Source organism: Elephas maximus, chromosome 8, assembly GCF_024166365.1.
Source record: "Elephas maximus indicus isolate mEleMax1 chromosome 8, mEleMax1 primary haplotype, whole genome shotgun sequence".
In the NCBI taxonomy this organism is placed as follows: Eukaryota; Metazoa; Chordata; class Mammalia; order Proboscidea; family Elephantidae; genus Elephas; species Elephas maximus.
The window spans coordinates 7,706,979-7,725,728 of record NC_064826.1 but is presented as its reverse complement, the minus strand read 5'-3'; the positions used below and the strand labels follow the sequence as shown (position 1 = coordinate 7,725,728).

General features: G+C 43.9%; 1 gene segment (V, D, J or C); it reads left to right on the top strand.

The window, feature by feature from the left end:
- The first annotated feature begins 5,635 nt into the window (after positions 1-5,635).
- LOC126082168 (T cell receptor beta variable 6-5-like) lies at positions 5,636-6,158 on the top strand. The segment is given in 2 exon segments: positions 5,636-5,711; positions 5,806-6,158. Coding segments are annotated over 2 exon segments (396 nt in total).
- Positions 6,159-18,750: the final 12,592 nt, after the last annotated feature.

The window sequence follows — 18,750 nt, the reverse complement described above, 5'->3', positions numbered from 1 at the left end:
CGCAAACTATAAAACCCACAAAGAAACAAACCACTCAGGGGAAATGTTAATAGATGCCCCAGACAGCAGCACTGGACCTGGAGATAATCAGCTAGTAGAATTATCAGCCAGAGACTGTAAGCTAAGTCTCTACCAAGTACCTGTGGGCATAGGGCGGGCTTTGGAGGGTTCTGAAGCTGTCTCAAGGGTAGATTAAGAAAGGAACTGAAATAACCATTGCTTTGGGTTGCATTAAAACCCATGCTGTTGTTGTTGTTAGGTGCCGTAGAGTCGATTCCAACTCATAGCGACCCTATGCAAAACAGAATGAAACACTGCCCAGTCCTGCACCATCCTTACAATTGTTGTTGAGCTCATTATTGCAGCCGCTGGGTCAATCCACCTCGTTGAGGGTCTTCCTCTTTTCCACTGACCCTGTACTCTGCCAAGCATGATGTCCTTCTCCAGGGACTGATCCCTCCTGACAACATGCCCAAAGTATGTAAGATGCAGTCTCACCATCCTTGCCTCTAAGGAGCATTCTGGCTGCACTTCTTCCAAGACAGATCTTTTCGTTCTTCCGGCAGTCCATGGTATATTCAATATTCTTCGCCAACGCCACAATTCAAAGGCATCAACTCTTCTTCAGTCTTCCTTATTCATTGTCCAGCTTTTACATGCGTATGATGTGATAGAAAATACCATGGCTGGGGTCAGGTGCACCTTAGTCTTCAGGGTGACATCTTTGCTCTTCAACGCTTTGAAGAGGTCCTTTGTGCCAGATTTACCCAATGCAATGTGTCTTTTGATTTCTTCCCTGATGCTTCTGTGGCTGTTGATTGTGGATCCAAGTAAAATGAAATCGTTGACAACTTCTATCTTTTCTCCGTTTATCATGATGGTGCTCATTGGTCCAGTTGTGAGGATTTGTTTTCTTTATGTTGAGGTGTAATCCATACTGAAGGCTGTGGTCTTTGATCTTCATCAGTAAGTGCTTCAAGTCCTCTTCACTTTCAGCAAGCAAGGTTGTGTTATCTGCATAGCGCAGGTTGTTAATAAATCTTCCTCCAATTCTGATGCCCCATTCTTCTTCATATAGTCCAGCTTCTCGGATTATTTGTTCAGCATACAGATTAAATAGGTGTGGTGAAAGAATACAACCCTGATGCACACCTTTCCTGACTTCAAACCAATCAGTATCCCCTTGTTCTGTCTGAACAACTGCCTCTTGATCTATGTAAAGGTTCCTCATGAGCACAATTAAGTGTTCTGGAATTCCCGTTCTTCCCAATTTTATCCATAGTTTGTTATGATCCACACAGTCGAATGCCTTTGCATACTCAATAAAACACAGGTAAACATCCTTCTGGTATTCTCTGCTTTTAGCCAGGATCCATCTGACATCAGCAATGATAGCCCTGGTTCTGCGTCCTCTTCTGAAACTGGCCTGTATTTCTGGCAGTTCCCTGTCGAGATACTGCTACAACCATTTTTTAATGATCTTTAGCAAAATTTTGCTTTTGTGTGATATTAATGATATTGTCCTATAATTTTCACATTGGTTCGATCACCTTTCTTGGGAATAGGCATAAACATGGATCTCTTCCAGTCAGTTGGCCAGGAAGCTGTCTTCCATATTTCTTGGCATAGGCGAGTGAGCACCTCCAGCACTGCATCTGTTTGTTGAAACATCTCAATTGACATTCCATCGATTCCTGGAGCCTTGTTTTTTGCCAATGCCTTCAGAGCAGCTTGGACTTCTTCCTTCAATACCATCAGTTCTTGATCATATGGCATCTCTTGAAATGGTTGAATATCGACTAATTCTTTTTGGTATAATGACTCTGTGTATTCTGTCCATCTTCTTTTGATGCTTCCTGCATCGTTTAATATTTTCCCCATGGAATCCTTCACTATTGCAACTCGAGGCTTGAGTTTTTTCTTCAGTTCTTTCCGTTTGAGAAACACCGAGCGTGTTCTTCCATTTTAGTTTTCCATCTCCAGCTCTTTGCACATGTCATTATAATACTCTACTTTGTCTTCTCGAGAGGCCCTTTGAAATCTTCTGCTCAGTTCTTTTACTGCATCAATTCTTCCTTTTGCTTTAGCTGCTCGACGCTCAAGAGCAAGTTTCAGAGTCTCCTCTGACATCCATCTTGGTCTTTTCCTTCTTTCCTGTCTTTTCAGTGACCTCTTGCTTTCTTCATAGGTGATGTCCTTGATGTCATTCCACAACTCGTCTGGTCTTCGGTCACTAGTGTTCAGTGCATCAAATCTATTCTTGAGAAGGTCTCTAAATTCAGGTGGGATATACTCAAGGTCATATTTTGGCTCTCGTGGACTTGCTCTGATTTTTTCCAGTTTCAGCTTGAACTTGCATATGAGCAATTGATGGTCTATTCCACAGTAGGCCCCGGGCCTTGTTCTGACTGATGATATTATGCTTTTCCATTGTCTCTTTCCACGGATGTAGTCAATTTGACTTCTATGTGTTCCAGCTGGCGAGGTCCATGTGTATACTCGCCGTTTATGTTGGTGAAAGAAGGTATTTGCAATGAAGAAGTCATTGGTCTTGCAAAATTCTATCATTCGCTCTCTGGCATTTTTTCTATCACCAAGGCCATATTTTCCAACTACTGATCCTTCTTTGTTTCTAACTTTCACATTCCAATTGCCAGTAATTATCATGGGTTAAAACCCATGAGCTCCTCCAATTTCTTCTTATAAAAGTTGGCAAAGTGATACTGAGCATTAACTTTCTTCTCCTCTAACCCACATCCCTCCTTTGCACCTTGCGGGTGGATGCCCACACCCAAGAGCCCGTTTTCTTACATGGATGAACAAGCTTCAAGACTGGGAGATCCAGAGGTGGGCTTCCCAGGGTGCAAAGCCACATGCAGCAAGATCGTAGGTGCCCGTACCCAGCATCCGAGGTCACAGATTGGGGAGGAAATCCAGTCAGCATATGGCCACTCCGCTAAAAGCCAATGACAATGTGGAGAAACTGCTGACCACTTGGCCAAATTATGAAGTCAACGGTGCATGCAATGATTTCAACAGCCTTTGAAGTCATTTTTTGTCTGTTTTGAAGTTTTTGTGTTAAAAATTTTTTGTAGATGCAAGATTTAAAATGGCTTTCTTGGGCCAAGAGCTAAACAAGAATTAGTCTTAATGCCATTTAGCTGAAGCAGCAACTTTATCCAGAATCAAACTTAGGAAGTTTTCCTTATCTGCATGAGTTAGCAATACTTAACCAGCATGGGTTAGCAACACTCATCTAGTCAAGACAAAACAACTGAGCATTCAGTGATAACTTTCCCAAAACAAAAGGATGGGTGGGTGAGTGGATGTATGTATGTATGTATGGATGGATGGATGGGCAGGTGGGAAGTTGGAGGGATGGATGGATGGATGGATGGATGGATGGATGGATGGATGGATGGATGGATGGATGGATGGATGGATGGATGGATGGATGGATGGATGGATGGATGGATGGATGGATGGATGGATGGATGGATGGATGGATGGGTGGGTAGTCAAGTAGATAGAAGACAGAGAGAGAGAGATAATAGACAGACAGATAGACAGATACACGGCCCTATACACAAAGCCCTCTGCCCAGCTTAGGAAGTGATGGTGAGAATGGCGCGGCCTCCAGGCTGAGCTCAGGCCAGCTGAGCCGAGGGCTCCCCAGACTCTCTTTGCTCATCCCTGTAACCTGTGTCACTGCTGACAGAAGTGTGCTGAGGAAGGAGTGTGTGACAGTTTGTTCAACTGCAGAAGCACTACTGACAGAGGTGAAGCCACTGTCCTGTAGGCAGAGGTCACAAACAGCAAAGCGAGGAGGCACACTGGGCTCCATTCCTCAGGTACCTGTGGGCCCTCCGACCCCTCTGTAGAAGTATCCCTGCTTCAGCTTCTCCTTTTCAGGCCCAGATGTGCAGGAGCAGGAAGGTCATAAGTCATGGACCACGTGGGATTATCATGCTGCCTCCCTGACAACTTCAGGGCAGAGACCTGAGTGGATCCTACAGGTGACAAGAGCAATGGTGCACCTTTCTGCACTGGAGCTGTCGTTCATACCCAGACCATGTGCCATTTTTCTTGAAGGCTGTTCCTGCAGGTGCAAACGGTGACCACGCTCAGCTGCTAACCAGAGGGTTAGAGGTTCCAGTCCACTCAGAGCTACGTCAAAACAAAGGCCTGGCAATGTACTTCTGCAAAAACATCTACTGAAAACCCTATGGAGCACGGTTATACTCTGACACACATGGAGTTGGAGCTGACTCAGTGGCAGCTGGTTTTGTTGGGTTTGTGTGAGTGGGGGGGTTCCTGTGGAGTCTTCCCTGTTGCACACAGAGAGGAAGCGGGGTTTGCTAAGGAGTCTTCCTGTTCATGGTGCAGCCTACCAGGAGAGAAAGGACATAAAGGGTTGGAATTTGTTAGTCAATTTCCTTTATTTAACCCATTGTTTTGTGCCCTCTACTTTGTACAAGATTTATTTTTTTACTTTGTACAAGATTTGGGATCACATGAAATAGGAAAGGAAACTTAAAAATGAAAACAAGTATGTTTCTTGTTTGGGGTTCCAGGGTCTACAATCCTAAATGTCCAATATCGATCCTAAACATCTACCTGTTTCTGTGAAACCTTCTGTCTCATGAGTCACAGGGAATTACAGAATGCAGGGGGTCAGGGCACTACTGTGCATGCAGGGTCCAGCTCTGCTCCCTGGAGAAGGTTCCGAGTGAAAAACTCACGGAAAATTTCACCAGTTACCATCCCAGCTGCAGTCAAGTAGATTCTGACTCAGAGCAACTGCACGTGTGTCAGCGTAGAACGTCTCCGCGGGGTTTCCAGTCCCTGACTTTTCATAAGCAGATGGCCAGGCCTTACTTTGGAGGCACCTCTGGGAGCACTCAAACCTCCAACCTTTTGGTTAGCAGCTGAGTGTGTTAACCCTTTGCACCACCAGGAACTCAGTCCACTGATTAGCAACCTTAATTCAACCTGCAGCCTTAACCCCCCGCCATGAAGTCTAATACACTCACAGGCTCCAGGGATTAGGACGTGGACATCTTTGGGGATGGTTCTCCTGCCGACCACACCCAGGAAGCAGGTGTCGTGATGAATCTAGCTAGGTGTGGGCAGGTGTCCCCCCAGTCAGGGAATTGATAAGGAATTGAGTGAAACCTTCCCGAGTGCTGGATGAAGAGGCGCCCTCGGATCTAGAGCTCTGACTCCAGAGCGAGTCCTTGCAGGTGGAAGGAGGTTAACAGGATGGTGGGTGACCGAGCAAATGAGAAAAGGACTCTTGAAGGAGTTCCAGAACACAGGAGTCTTTGTGGCACCAGGAAGCCACAAGGATCTCCCCTGACATTCTGGACTGCAGGGACAGTTAGGTAAATAAAAGCCAGTGAGTCAAGGAGGAATTCCATCCTCAGGGAGAAATTTATACAGAGTTACAAACTATTCTGCACAAAGGCAGGAAAGACTCCTCTACACACAGGACCTGTGCAAATTCAGAGCAGTGCATTCCTCCCAGTCTGGGCTGTTGGCCTGAGTGTTTATTTTGACTGGAGGTTGCAGGGAAAAGGGGCGTGGCCACTGGGACAGGCTGCTCTGGGGCCAGGCTGGGGCAGGAGGGTGACATCTCAGAAGGACCCCTCCAGAGCTTGTCCCTGCCATGCGCCTCCTGTGCGCTGTGGTCCTGGCTCTCCTGGGGGCAGGTGCGTCCTGGGCAGGTCCCTCTCCTCTCCTATGACTTCCGGATCCTTCCCCAGCCTTTGCCTTTGGCACCAACTTTGGTCTCTGTCCCCACAGGGCACACGAATGCTGGCGTCACCCAGAACCCGAGGCACAAAATCGCGAGGACAGGAGGGAACGTGACCCTGGAATGTACCCAGAACATGAACCATGAGTACATGTACTGGTACCGAGAAGACCCGGGACTGGGGCTGAGGCTGATCCACTACTCTGTCCGTGTTGGTGAGGCTGAAAATGGTGACATCCCCGAGGGTTACAGCGTCTCCAGATCAAAAAAGGAGCACTTCCACCTCACGCTGGGGTCGGCCGCCCCCTCGCAGACAGCTGTGTACTTCTGCGCCAGCAGTTACTCCACAGTGCTGCAGGGTCACATCAGCCCCTCAAAAAAAGGGCTCAGGAGGCCCCCATAGCCTGCTCAGACCCAGGGTCTCGGAGCTGGTGTGGAAGGTGCAGGGCCCTCCATTCCTGCTGAGGTCCAGCTCCAGGCCACTCTCAGCCAGCCTAGACCTGGGGATGGGACTCAGTCATGTGTCTCTGGGCTAGCAGCAATCACACAGAGCTGCAGTGTGTCCTGCCCCGGGGCCCCTCACCTGGCACCCATGCTCCCCACGAAGGAAAGGGAGTTTGAAACTACAGTGTCCAGTTAATGAAAGCAGACATACTTTAGTGACCATGGAACACCTGGGGATTCTTCTAGCAGTGAAATGAGGAGCTGAGCCCCCTGTAACAGCCTCGTGGTTTCTGGAAGCATCGGGAGACACTCTAGAGCATGTTACACACCACTATTTCTGGATGAGGAGCCTAAGTCTCCTTCCACAAGGAAGAGGAGAGGAACCTTTTCTGTGGCATGGAGACTTGAACAGCAGGGCTTTGCCATGGGTCGTGGGTAGAGTCCTTCATGGAGATGAGAGAACCCAGGGGACATTGGTCCCTGACAGGCAAAAGGAATAGGAGCTCCGGACTCAGACACTGACCCAGGCATCACTTCGTCTCCTGTGTCCCTGGATACCACAGTGACTTCAAGCTTATCTATGCCTAGCCGAGTCAGCCCCCAGTGCCCACCCTGCCTAAGGTTGGGGATGCTGAGCAGTGTGGCCAGGAGGGTGGAAGGGCCATGGCAGACAGGAACACATGGACCATGGGATCGTCCTCAGTCAGGCATTTGAGGTGCTGGAGGTGGGTCACAGTGAACAAGCCTGGCAGATGAGGAGAGTGGTGAGGGAGAAGGTGCACTTAGAGCTGTGGTGTGAGTCTCCTGTCCAGACAGTCCGGGGGCTCTGGGCTAGCACCCATGAGGTGATGTTTTCAAAAAGGAGCTTGTACATATTCAAATCAGTCATCAAAGTGTGTTATAATATGATCTCATTTCCGGAGAGCTTGGAGACTGATGAGACAGTGACATGACCTGTCTTGTGTGGGGAGGGATGTCTCCCTCCTCTGCTCATGAGCACAAAGACCCTGAACCAACAAACTCTCCAGGTATACAGGACCCACCATGGGCTCCTGGGTCATCTACTGGGTGGCCCTCTGGCTCCTGGGGGCAGGTGAGTTCCTGGACACCAAGTATTTCCAGTGTGTGTATGTGTGCATGTGTGTCTATGCATGGGGGGCATGCATGACTGTGTGTGTGAGTGGTAAGTACAGTGTGTATATTTGGTGTGTGTCTGTGCGGTGATTCCTGTCATTGTCCCCATTCTGTTCCCAGCATCTGTCTCCTCAGGTCACATAGATGCCGGAGTCTCCAAGGCCCCTGGCACAGTGTCACAAAGAGAGGCAAGGCCATAGCCCTCAGGGACAAAACTGCCTTTACTGGTACTGACAGAACCTGGTGTTTTTGATGTAGTTCCAAAACAAGGAGGGAGCAGACACGTCAGGGATGCCTGAGGCTCGGTTCTCAGTGGAGAAGTCTGATGGGATGTCTTCGATGCTGAGGACCCAGGCTATGGAGCCAGGGGACTCGACCATGTACCTCTGTGCCAGCAGCTTAGCCACAGTGTGGCATGGCCACCTCCTTCCTGTGCACAAACCACGTACATCTCCTCTCTCCTTGCCACTCCTAGAAGCCTGAGCAGAGCCTTCCTCTGTCCTCCACTCCCCAGGGAAAGCAGTAGACTAGGACAGCAGTTGACTTTTTTGTAGGAGGAGGCTAGACCAAAGGAGAACTCCTGAAGGGCTGTGGCTTTTGGCCAGTGGATGGAAATCATTAAATGGTAAAAGAAATGCCTACCCAGCCCTTAGCTGATCTGTGTTTATTCTAGTTACCTTGATGGTCTCCTGTGCGTGGTGGTGGTAAGGGCGTCTAGGTATATCTTCAGTAATGGATGAAGAAACCTACTCTCAAGTGCTGGGTTTTTCTTCCTATTTTAGACTAGATATTATTTCCTTCTATCCCCAGGTCTATCCCTCTCCCTTTCAGGACATGGTTTTAAGGGAAGAAAATCCCAGTTAGATGATAACTGTCGGATATGCCATAAGATTTAAGTAGAAGGAGTAGAATAGGGATGTTAAACATGGTAAGTTGAAGGAATAGAGTTAGGGAGTTTAGGCTGGGTTCTCTAGAGGAGCAAAACCAGTGAAGTGTATGTATAAATATATATAGAAGGATTTATTTCGAGGAAATGGCTCACACAATTGTGGAGGCTGGCAAGTCCCAAATCCGTTGGTCAGGTGTCAGGCTGAAGGCTTCTCCAGGAACTGGAGGTCAATCATGAGACGAGTGCAGGATCCAGAGAGAGAACATGCTTTTCCAGAACACCCATATACATTGGATGCAGGTCACACCCCCAGGAAACTGCCCTTCCAACTCATTGGTTGCCCACAAAACAGAGGATGATTAAATAACATCTGCCAAACCATGAGAACCATGGCCTAGCCAAGTTGACAGATAACATTAAGCGTCACGTAGGTCTAGGACTAGTGTTGGGATTGGGGTTAGAGGATGTTGATTGCAAAGCTTGAAGAATCTTCTGGAATATGCACCCTGCCATCTATGCAGAGGTCCCTGAGTGGGGCACAAGTTTATGCTCAACTACTAATTGAAACTTTGATGGTTCTAATCCATCCAATAGAACCACAGAAGAAAGGTTTGCAGATCTGCTTCCATAGAGGTTACACCCTGTGGAGCTCAGTTCTATTCAGTAACACATGAGGTCTTCAGAAGCTGAAATCAACGACAATGGTTAGATGTCTGGTTTTCAATATGCAAACACTTCCCAGTAATTTTGGGGCCAGTGCCCAATAACCAAAACCCAATGCCATCGAGCTGATTCCGACTCACAGCGACCCTATAGGCCAGAGTAGAACTGCCCCATAGAGTTTCCAAGGAGCGCCTGGCGGATTTGAATTGCCAACTCTTTGGTTAGGAGCTGTAGCACTTAACCACTAGACCACCAATGCAGAAGGGATAAACAATGATGATGCTTCCCTTTTTGGGCCACAAGATGGCACTGTGGCGCTACTGAGAATTCAGAGTCCTGGGTGGTGCAGATAAGCTGCCCTGGAGGTGAAGGGTTAAGAAAAACTTCATTGATCCAATATTAGGCAGGTGTTTGAGGCTTTTGGAAACGCTGGTTGCATGGTGGTTAAGAGCTCTGGCTGCAAACCAAAAGTTTGGCAGTTCGAATCTACCAGGTGCTCTTTGGAAACCCTGCGGGGCAGTTCTACTCTGGCCTATAGGGTCCCTAAGTGTCCAAAAGGACTGGAGAGCAATGGGTTTGGTTTTCATTTTGTTTTGAGGCTTTCAGTCACTGCCAGGATACCTACAGCTCTGTGGGAGGTGTTAGGCCTAATGAGAACCACAGTGGGAGAACTGTGGACCCACAGCCTTGATGCCAGAGGGAGGTGCAAAGAGAGGAAGATGAGAAACCCTAGGGTGGGGTCTACCCTGAAATCAGAGCTCTGCCCCTCAGCTTGTCCTTCCTGCAGTCAGAGGGGCCTAAGCCTGATATCCTGGAGGAAGGCTGATCCAACTGTCTACTGGAGGAGGGGCTCTAAGGAAGAGGAGGAGGAGGAAGGAGGGAAAAGAGGAGAAGAAACACAGGAGGAAGAACCACCTCTGTCCCCTATCAGACAAAAATGCTCTGGTGAGAAAACACATGTCAATTGGAAACTCTAACAGCTACAAGGGAGCAAACTACCCAGGGGAAATGTTAATACATGGAGCACACGGCAGCACTGGACCTGGAGATAATCCAAAAGAAAAAACCCAAACCCGTTGCCCTTGAATTGATTCCGACTCACAGCCACCAGCTGGTAGAATTATCAGCCAGAGACTGTAAGCTAAGTCTCTACCAAGCGCCTGTGGGCATAGGGCAGGTTTTGAAGGGTTCTGAAAGTATCTCAAGGGTCGATTAAGGAAGGAACTGAAATAACCATTGCTTTGGCTTGCGCTAAAACCCATGAGCTCTTCCAATTTTTTCTTATAAAAGGTAACAAAGTAATATCGGGCATTAAGTTTCTTCTCCTCCAGCACACATCCGTTCCTGGCACTTTACAGGTGGACACCCACACCCGAGAGCCAGTTTTCTTAACATGGATGAATGAACTCCAGGACTAGGAGGTCCAGAGGTGGGCTTCCCAGGGTACAAAGGCACATGCAGGAAGATTGTGGGTGTCTGTACGCAGCTCCCCAGGTCACAGTTGTTTTTAGGTGCCTTCAAGTCACCTCTAACTCATACCAACCCTATATACCACAGAAGGAAGCACTGCCTGGTCCTGCACCATGCTCCCAATTGTTACGCTTGAGCACATTGTTGCAACCACTGTGTCAGTCCATCTCATTGAGGGTCTTCTTCTTTTCCACTGACCCTGTACTTTACCAAGCATAATATCCTTCTCCAGGGACTGACCCTTCCTGGCAACATGTCCAAAGCATGTAAGATGCAGTCTCACCATTCTTGCTTCTAAGGAGCATTCTGGTTGTACTTCTCATATACATTTGTTCATTCTTTAGGCAGTCCATGGTATAGTCAATATTCTTTGCCAGCACCACAATTCAAAGGCATCATTCTTCTTCAGTCTTCCCTATCAATTGTTCAACTTTCTCATGAGCATCATGTAATTGAAAATACCTTGGCTTGGGTCAGGTCCACCTTAGTCTTCAAGGTGGTATCTTTGCTTTTCAACACTTTAAAGAGGTCTTTTGCAGCAGGTTTGCCCAGTGCAATGTGTCTTTTGATTTCTCGACTGCTGCTTCCATGGCTGTTCATTGTGGATCCAAGTAAAATAAAATCCTTGACAACTTCAATCTTTTCTCCCTTTGTCATGATGTTCTTCATCGGTCCAGTTGTGAGGATCTTTGTTTACTTTATGTTGAGATGTAATCCATTCTGAAGGCTGTGGTCTTTGATCTTCATCAGTAAGTGCTTCAAGTCCTCTTCACTTTCAGCAAGCAAGGTTGTGACATCTGCGTAATGCAGGTTGTTAATGAGTCTTCCTCCAATCCGGATGCCCCGTTCTTCTTCATATAGTCCAGTTTCTTGGATTATTTGCTCAGATTGAATAGGTATGGTGAAAGGGTACAACCCTGACAAGCACCTTTCCGAACTGAAACCCCACAGTGTCCCCTTGTTCTGTCTGGAAAACTGCCTCTTGATCTGTGTACAGTTTCCTCATTAGCACAATTAAGTGTTCTGGAATTCCCATTCTTCACAAAGTTAACCGTAATTTGTCATGACCCACACACTCAAATGCCTTTACCTAGTCAATAAAACACAGATAAACATCCTTCTGGTATCCATCTGCAATCAGCAATGATATCCCTGGCTCCATGTCCTCTTCTGGATCCGGCTTGTATTTCTGACATTTCGCTGTAGATACACTGCTGCATCCGCTTGGAATGATCTTCAGCAAAATTTTGCTTGCTTGTGGTATTAATGATGTTGTTCAATAATTTCCACATTAGATTGGATCACTTTTCTTGAGAATAGGAATAAATATGGATCTGTTCTGGTCAGTTGGCCAGGTAGCTGTCTTCCACATTTCTTGGCAGAGACGAGTAAGCAATTCCAGAGCTGCATCCATTCGTGGAAACATGTCAGTTGATATTCTGTCAATTACCGGAGCCTTTTTTTTGCCAATACCTTTAGTGTGGCTTGGACTCCTTCCTTCAGTACCATCGGTTCCTGATCATGTGGGACCTCCTAAAATGGTTGAATGCAGACAAATTCTTTTTGCTATATGACTCTGTGTATCACTTCCATCTTCTTTTGAAGCTTCCTGTGTCATTTAATATTTTCTCCATAGAATCCTTCACTATTGCAACTTGAGCCTTGAATTTTTTCTTTAGTTCTTTCAGCTTGAGAAATGCTGAGCGTGTTCTTCCCTTTTAGTTTTCTATCTCAGCTCTTTGCACATGTCATTATAATATTTTACGTTTTCTTCTTCAGGCACCCTTTGAAGTCTGTTCAGTTCTTTACCTACATCAATTCTTCCTTTTGCTTTAGCTGCTCAAATTTCAAAAGCAAGTTTCCGAGTTTCTCTGACATCCATTCTGGTCTTTTCCTTCTTTCCTGTCTTTTTAATGACCTCTTGCTTTCTTCATGTATAATATCTTTGATGTCATTCCACAGCTCCTCTGGTCTTTGGTCATTAGCGTTCAATGCTTCAAATCTATTCTTGAGATGGTCCCTAAATTCAGGAGGGATATACTCAAAGTCATACTTTGGCTCTTGTCTACTTGTTCTAAATTTCTTCACTTTCAGCTTGAACTTGCAGAAGAGAAATTGATAGCTTATTGCACCTCGGGCCCTGGCCTTTTTCTGACTGATGATATTGAGCTTTTTTCCATCATCTCTTTCCACAGATGTAGTTGATTTGACTCCTGTGTATTCCATCTGGCAAAGTTCATGTGTATCGTTGCCGTTTAGGTGATGAAAAAAGTTATTTACATTGAAGAAGTCGTCAGTCTTGCAAAATGACATCATGTGATCTTCGGCATCATTTCTATACCCAAGGCCATATTTTCCAACTACCGATCCATCTTCTTTGTTGCCAACTTTCCCATTGCAATCATCAATAATTGTCAATGCATCTTGATTGCCTGTATGATCAAATACAGACTGCAGAAACTGGTAAAAATCTTCAATTTCTTCAGTTTTGTACTTAGTGGGTGATGCCTCTATTTGAATAATAGTCCTAATAACTAGGCTCCTTTGTAGAAATATGGATATTATCCTATCACTGACAGCCTTGTACTTAAGGGTAGATCTTGAAACATTCTTTTTGACAATGAATGCAGCAGCATTTCTCTCAAGTTGTCCTTCCCTGCATAGTAGACCGTAGGATTGTCTGGTTCAAAATGGCCAATACCAGTCCATTTAGGCTCACTAATACCTGGGATATTGGTGTTTATGCCTTCCATTTCATTTTTGACCATTTCCAACTTTCCAAGATTCATAATTCTTACATTCCACTTTCTGATTATTTATGGATGTTTGCAGCTCTTTCTTCTCTTTTTAAGTTGTGCCGAGTCAACAAACGAAGGTCCTGAAAGCTTGACTCCATCCATGTTCTTAAAGCCGACTCTACTTTTTTTTTTTTATTAACTTTTATTAAGCTTCAAGTGAATGTTTACAAATCCAATCAGTCTGTCACATATACGTTTACACACATCTCACTCCCTACTCCCACTTGCTCTCCCCCTCTTGAGTCAGCCCTTCCAGTCTCTCCTTTCGTGACAATTTTGCCAGCTTCCCGCTCTCTCTATCCTCCCATCCCCCCTCCAGACAAGAGTTGCCAACACAATCTCAAGTGTCCACCTGATATAATTAGCTCACTCTTCATCAGCGTCTCTCTCCCACCCGCTGACCAGTCCCTTTCATGTCTGATGAGTTGTCTTCGGGGATGGTTCCTGTCCTGTGCCGACAGAAGGTCTGGGGAGCATGGCCGCCGGGATTCCTCTAGTCTCAGTCAGACCATTAAGTTTGGTCTTTTTATGAGAATTTGGGGTCTGTATCCCACTGATCTCCTGCTCCCTCAGGGGTCCTCTGCTGTGCTCCCTGTCAGGGCAGTCATCGATTGTGGCCAGGCACCAACTAGTTCTTCTGGTCTCAGGATGATGGAGGTCTCTGGTTCATGTGGCCCTTTCTGTCTCTTGGGCTCTTAGTTATCGTGTGACCTTGGTGTTCTTCATTCTCCTTTGATCCAGGTGGGTTGAGACCAATTGATGCATCTTAGATGGCCGCTTGTTAGCATTTAAGACCCCAGACGCCACATTTCAAAGTGGGATGCAGAATGATTTCATAATAGAATTATATTGCCAATTGCCTTAGAAGTCCCCGCAAACCATGTTCCCCAGACCCCCGCCCTTGCTCCGCTGACCTTTGAAGCATTCATTTTATCCCGGAAACTTCTTTGCTTTTGGTCCAGTCCAATTGAGCTGACCTTCCATGTATTGAGTGTTGTCTTTCCCTTCACCTAAAGCAGTTCTTATCTACTGATTAATCAATAAAAAACCCTCTCCCACCCTCACTCCCTCCCGCCCTCGTAACCACAAAAGTATGTGTTCTTCTCAGGTTTACTATTTCTCAAGATCTTATAATAGTGGTCTTATACAATATTTGTCCTTTTGCCTCTGACTCATTTCCCTCAGCATAATGCCTTCCAGGTTCCTCCACGTTATGAAATGTTTCACAGATTCGTCACTGTTCTTTATCGATGCGTAGTATTCCATTGTGTGAATATTCCACAATTTATTTACCCATTCATCCGTTGATGGACACCTTGGTTGCTTCCAGCTTTTTGCTATTGTAAACAGAGCTGCAATAAACATGGGTGTGCATATATCTGTTTGTATGAAGGCTCTTGTATCTCTAGGGTATATTCCTAGGAGTGGGATTTCTGGGTTGTATGGTAGTTCTATTTCTAACTGTTTAAGATAACGCCAGATGGATTTCCAAAGTGGTTGTACCATTTTTCATTCCCACCAGCAGTGTATAAGAGTTCCAATCTCTCCGCAGCCTCTCCAACATTTATTATTTTGTGTTTTTTGGATTAAAGCCAGCCTTGCTGGTGTGAGATGGAATCTCATCGTAGTTTTAATTTGCATTTCTCTAATGGCTAATGATCGAGAGCATTTTCTCATGTATCTGTTGGCTGCCTGAATATCTTCTTTAGTGAAATGTGTGTTCATATCCTTTGCCCACTTTTTGATTGGGTTGTTTGTCTTTTTGTGGTTGAGTTTTGACAGAATCATGTAGATTTTAGAGATCAGGTGCTGGTCGGAGATGTCATAGCTGAAAATTCTTTCCCAGTCTGTAGGTGGTCTTTTTACTCTTTTGGTGAAGTCTTTAGATGAGCATAGGTGTTTGATTTTTAGGAGCTCCCAGTTATCGGGTTTCTCTTCATCATTTTTGGTAATGTTTTGTATTCTGTTTATGCCTTGTATTAGGGCTCCTAGGGTAGTCCCAATTTTTTCTTCCATGATCTTTATCGTTTTAGTCTTTATGTTTAGGTCTTTGATCCACTTGGAGTTAGTTTTTGTGCATGGTGTAAGGTATGGGTCCTGTTTCATTTTTTTGCAAATGGATATCCAGTTATGCCAGCACCATTTGTTAAAAAGGCTATTTTTTCCCCAATTAATTGACACTGGTCCTTTGTCAAATATCAGCTGCTCATACGTGGATGGATCTATGTCTGGGTTCTCAATTCTGTTCCATTGGTCTATGTGCCTGTTGTTGTACCAGTACCAGGCTGTTTTGACTACTGTGGCTGTATAATAGGTTCTGAAATCAGGTAGAGTGAGGCCTCCCACTTTCTTCTTCTTTTTCAGTAGTGCTTTGCTTATCTGGGGGTTCTTTCCCTTCCATATGAAATTGGTTATTTGTTTCTCTATCCCCTTAAAATATGACATTGGAATTTGGATCGGAAGTGCGTTAAATGTATAGATGGCTTTTGGTAGAATAGAAATTTTTACTCTGTTAAGTCTTCCTATCCATGAGCAAGGTATGTTTTTCCACTTTAGTATGTCCTTTTGAATTTCTTGTAGTAGAGCTTTGTAGTTTTCTTTGTATAGGTCTTTTACATCCTTGGTAAGATTTATTCCTAAGTATCTTATCTTCTTGGGGGCTACTGTGAATGGTATTGATTTGGTTATTTCCTCTTCGGTGTTCTTTTTGTTGATGTAGAGGAATCCAAGTGATTTTTGTATGTTTATTTTATAACCTGCGACTCTGCCAAACTCTTCTATTAGTTTCAGTAGTTTTCTGGAGGATTCCTTAGGATTTTCTGTGTATATAATCATGTCATCTGCAAATAGTGATAACTTTACTTCTTCCTTGCCAATCCGGATACCTTTTATTTCTTTGTCTAGCCTAATTGCCCTGGATAGGACTTCAAGTACGATGTTGAATAAGAGCGGTGATAAAGGGCATCCTTGTCTGGCTCCCGTTCTCAAGGGAAATGCTTTCAGGTTCTCTCCATTTAGAGTGATATTGGCTATTGGCTTTGCATAGATGCCCTTTATTATGTTGAGGAATTTTCCTTCAATTCCTATTTTGGTAAGAGTTTTTATCATAAATGGGTGTTCGACTTTGTCAAATGCCTTTTCTGCATCTATTGATAAGATCATGTGGTTTTTGTCTTTTGTTTTATTTATGTGATGGATTACATTAATGGTTTTTCTGATATTAAACCAGCCTTGCATACCTGGTATAAATCCCACTTGATCAGGGTGAATTATTTTTTTGATGTGTTGTTGGACTCTATTGGCTAGAATTTTGTTGAGGATTTTTGCATCAATGTTCATGAGGGATATAGGTCTATAATTTTCCTTTTTTGTAATGTCTTTACCTGGTTTTGGTATCAGGGAGATGGTGGCCTCATAGAATGAGTTGGGTAGTATTCCATCTTTTTCTATGCTTTGGAATACCTTCAGAAGTAGTGGTGTTAACTCTTCTCTGAAAGTTTGGTAGAACTCTGCGGTGAAGCTGTCCGGGCCAGGGCTTTTTTTGTTGGGAGTTTTTTGATTACCGTTTCAATCTCATTTTTTGTTATGGGTCTATTTAGTTGTTCTACTTCTGAATGTGTTAGTTTAGGTAGGTAGTGTTTTTTCCAGGAATTCATCCATTTCTTCTAGGTTTTCAAATTTGTTAGAGTACAATTTTTCATAATAATCTAAAATGATTCTTTTAATTTCATTTGGTTCTGTTGTGATGTGGTCCTTCTCGTTTCTTATTCGGGTTATTTGTTTCCTTTCCTGTATTTCTTTAGTCAGTCTAGCCAATGATTTATCAATTTTGTTAATTTTTTCGAAGAACCAGCTTTTGGCTTTGTTAATTCTTTCAATTGTTTTTCTGTTCTCTAATTCATTTAGTTCAGCTCTAATTTTTATTATTTGCTTTCTTCTGGTGCCTGATGGATTCTTTTATTGCTCAGTTTCTATTTGTTCAAGTTGTAGGGACGGTTCTCTGATTTTGGCTCGTTCTTCTTTTTGTATGTGTGCATTTATCGATATAAATTGGCCCCTGAGCACTGCTTTTGCTGTGTCCCAGAGGTTTTGATAGGAAGTATTTTCATTCTCGTTGCTTTCTATGAATTTCCTTATTCCCTCCTTGATGTCTTCTATAACCCAGTCTTTTTTCAGGAGGGTATTTTTCATTTTCCAAGTATTTGATTTCTTTTCCCTAGTTTTTCTGTTATTGATCTCTAGTTTTATTGCCTTGTGGTCTGAGAAGATGCTTTGTAATATTTCGATGTTTTGGATTCTGCAAAGGTTTGTTTTATGACCTAATATGTGGTCTATTCTAGAGAATGTTCCATGTGCACTAGAAAAAAAAGTATATTTTGCAGCAGTTGGGTGGAGAGTTCTGTATAAGTCAATGAGGTCAAGTTGGTTGATTGTTGTAATTAGATCTTCCGTGTCTCTATTGAGCTTCTTACTGGATGTCCTGTCCTTCTCCGAAAGTGGTGTGTTGAAGTCTCCTACTATAATTGTGGAGGTATCTATCTCACTTTTCAATTCTGTTAAAATTTGATTTATGTATCTCGCAGCCCTGTCATTGGGTGCATAGATATTTAATATGGTTATGTCTTCCTGATCAATTGTCCCTTTTATCATTATATAGTGTCCTTCTTTATCCTTTGTGGCAGATTTAAGTCTAAAGTCTATTTTGTCAGAAATTAATATTGCTACTCCTCTTCTTTTTTGCTTATTGTTTGCTTGATATACTTTTTTCCATCCTTTGAATTTTAGTTTGTTTGTGTCTCTAAGTCTAAGGTGTGTCTCTTGTAGGCAGCATATAGATGGATCGTGTTTCTTTATCCAGTCTGTGACTCTCTGTCTCTTTATTGGTGCATTTAGTCCATTTACATTCAGGGTAATTATAGATAAATAAGTTTTTAGTGCTGTCATTTTGATGCCTTTTTATGTGTGTTGTTGACAATTTCATTTTTCCACATACTTTTTTGTGCTGAGGCGTTTTTCTTAGTCAATTGTGAGATCCTCATTTTCGTAGTGCTTGACTTTATGTTAGTTGAGTCGTTACGTTTTTCTTGGTTTTTATCTTGAGTTATAGAGTTGTTATACCTTTTTGTGGTTACCTTATTATTTACCCCTATTTTTCTAAGTAAAAACCTAACTTGTATTGTTCTATATCGCCTTGTATCACTCTTCATATGGCCGTTCAATGCCTCCTGTATTTAGTCCCTCTTTTTGATTATTGTGATCTTTTACCTATTGACTTCCATGATTCCCTGTTATGTGTATTTTTTTTTTGAATTAATCTTAATTTGTTTGTTTTTGTGATTTCTCTATTTGAGTTGATATCAGGACGTTCTGTTTTGTGACCTTGTGTTGTGCTGATATCTGATATTATTGGTTCTCTGACCAAACAATATCCTTTAGTATTTCTTGTAGCTTTGGTTTGGTTTTTGCAAATTCTCTAAACTTGTGTTTATCTGTAAATATCTTAATTTCGCCTTCATATTTGAGAGAGAGTTTTGCTGGATATGTGATCCTTGGCTGGCAGTTTTTCTCCTTCAGTGTTCTGTATATGTTGTCCCATT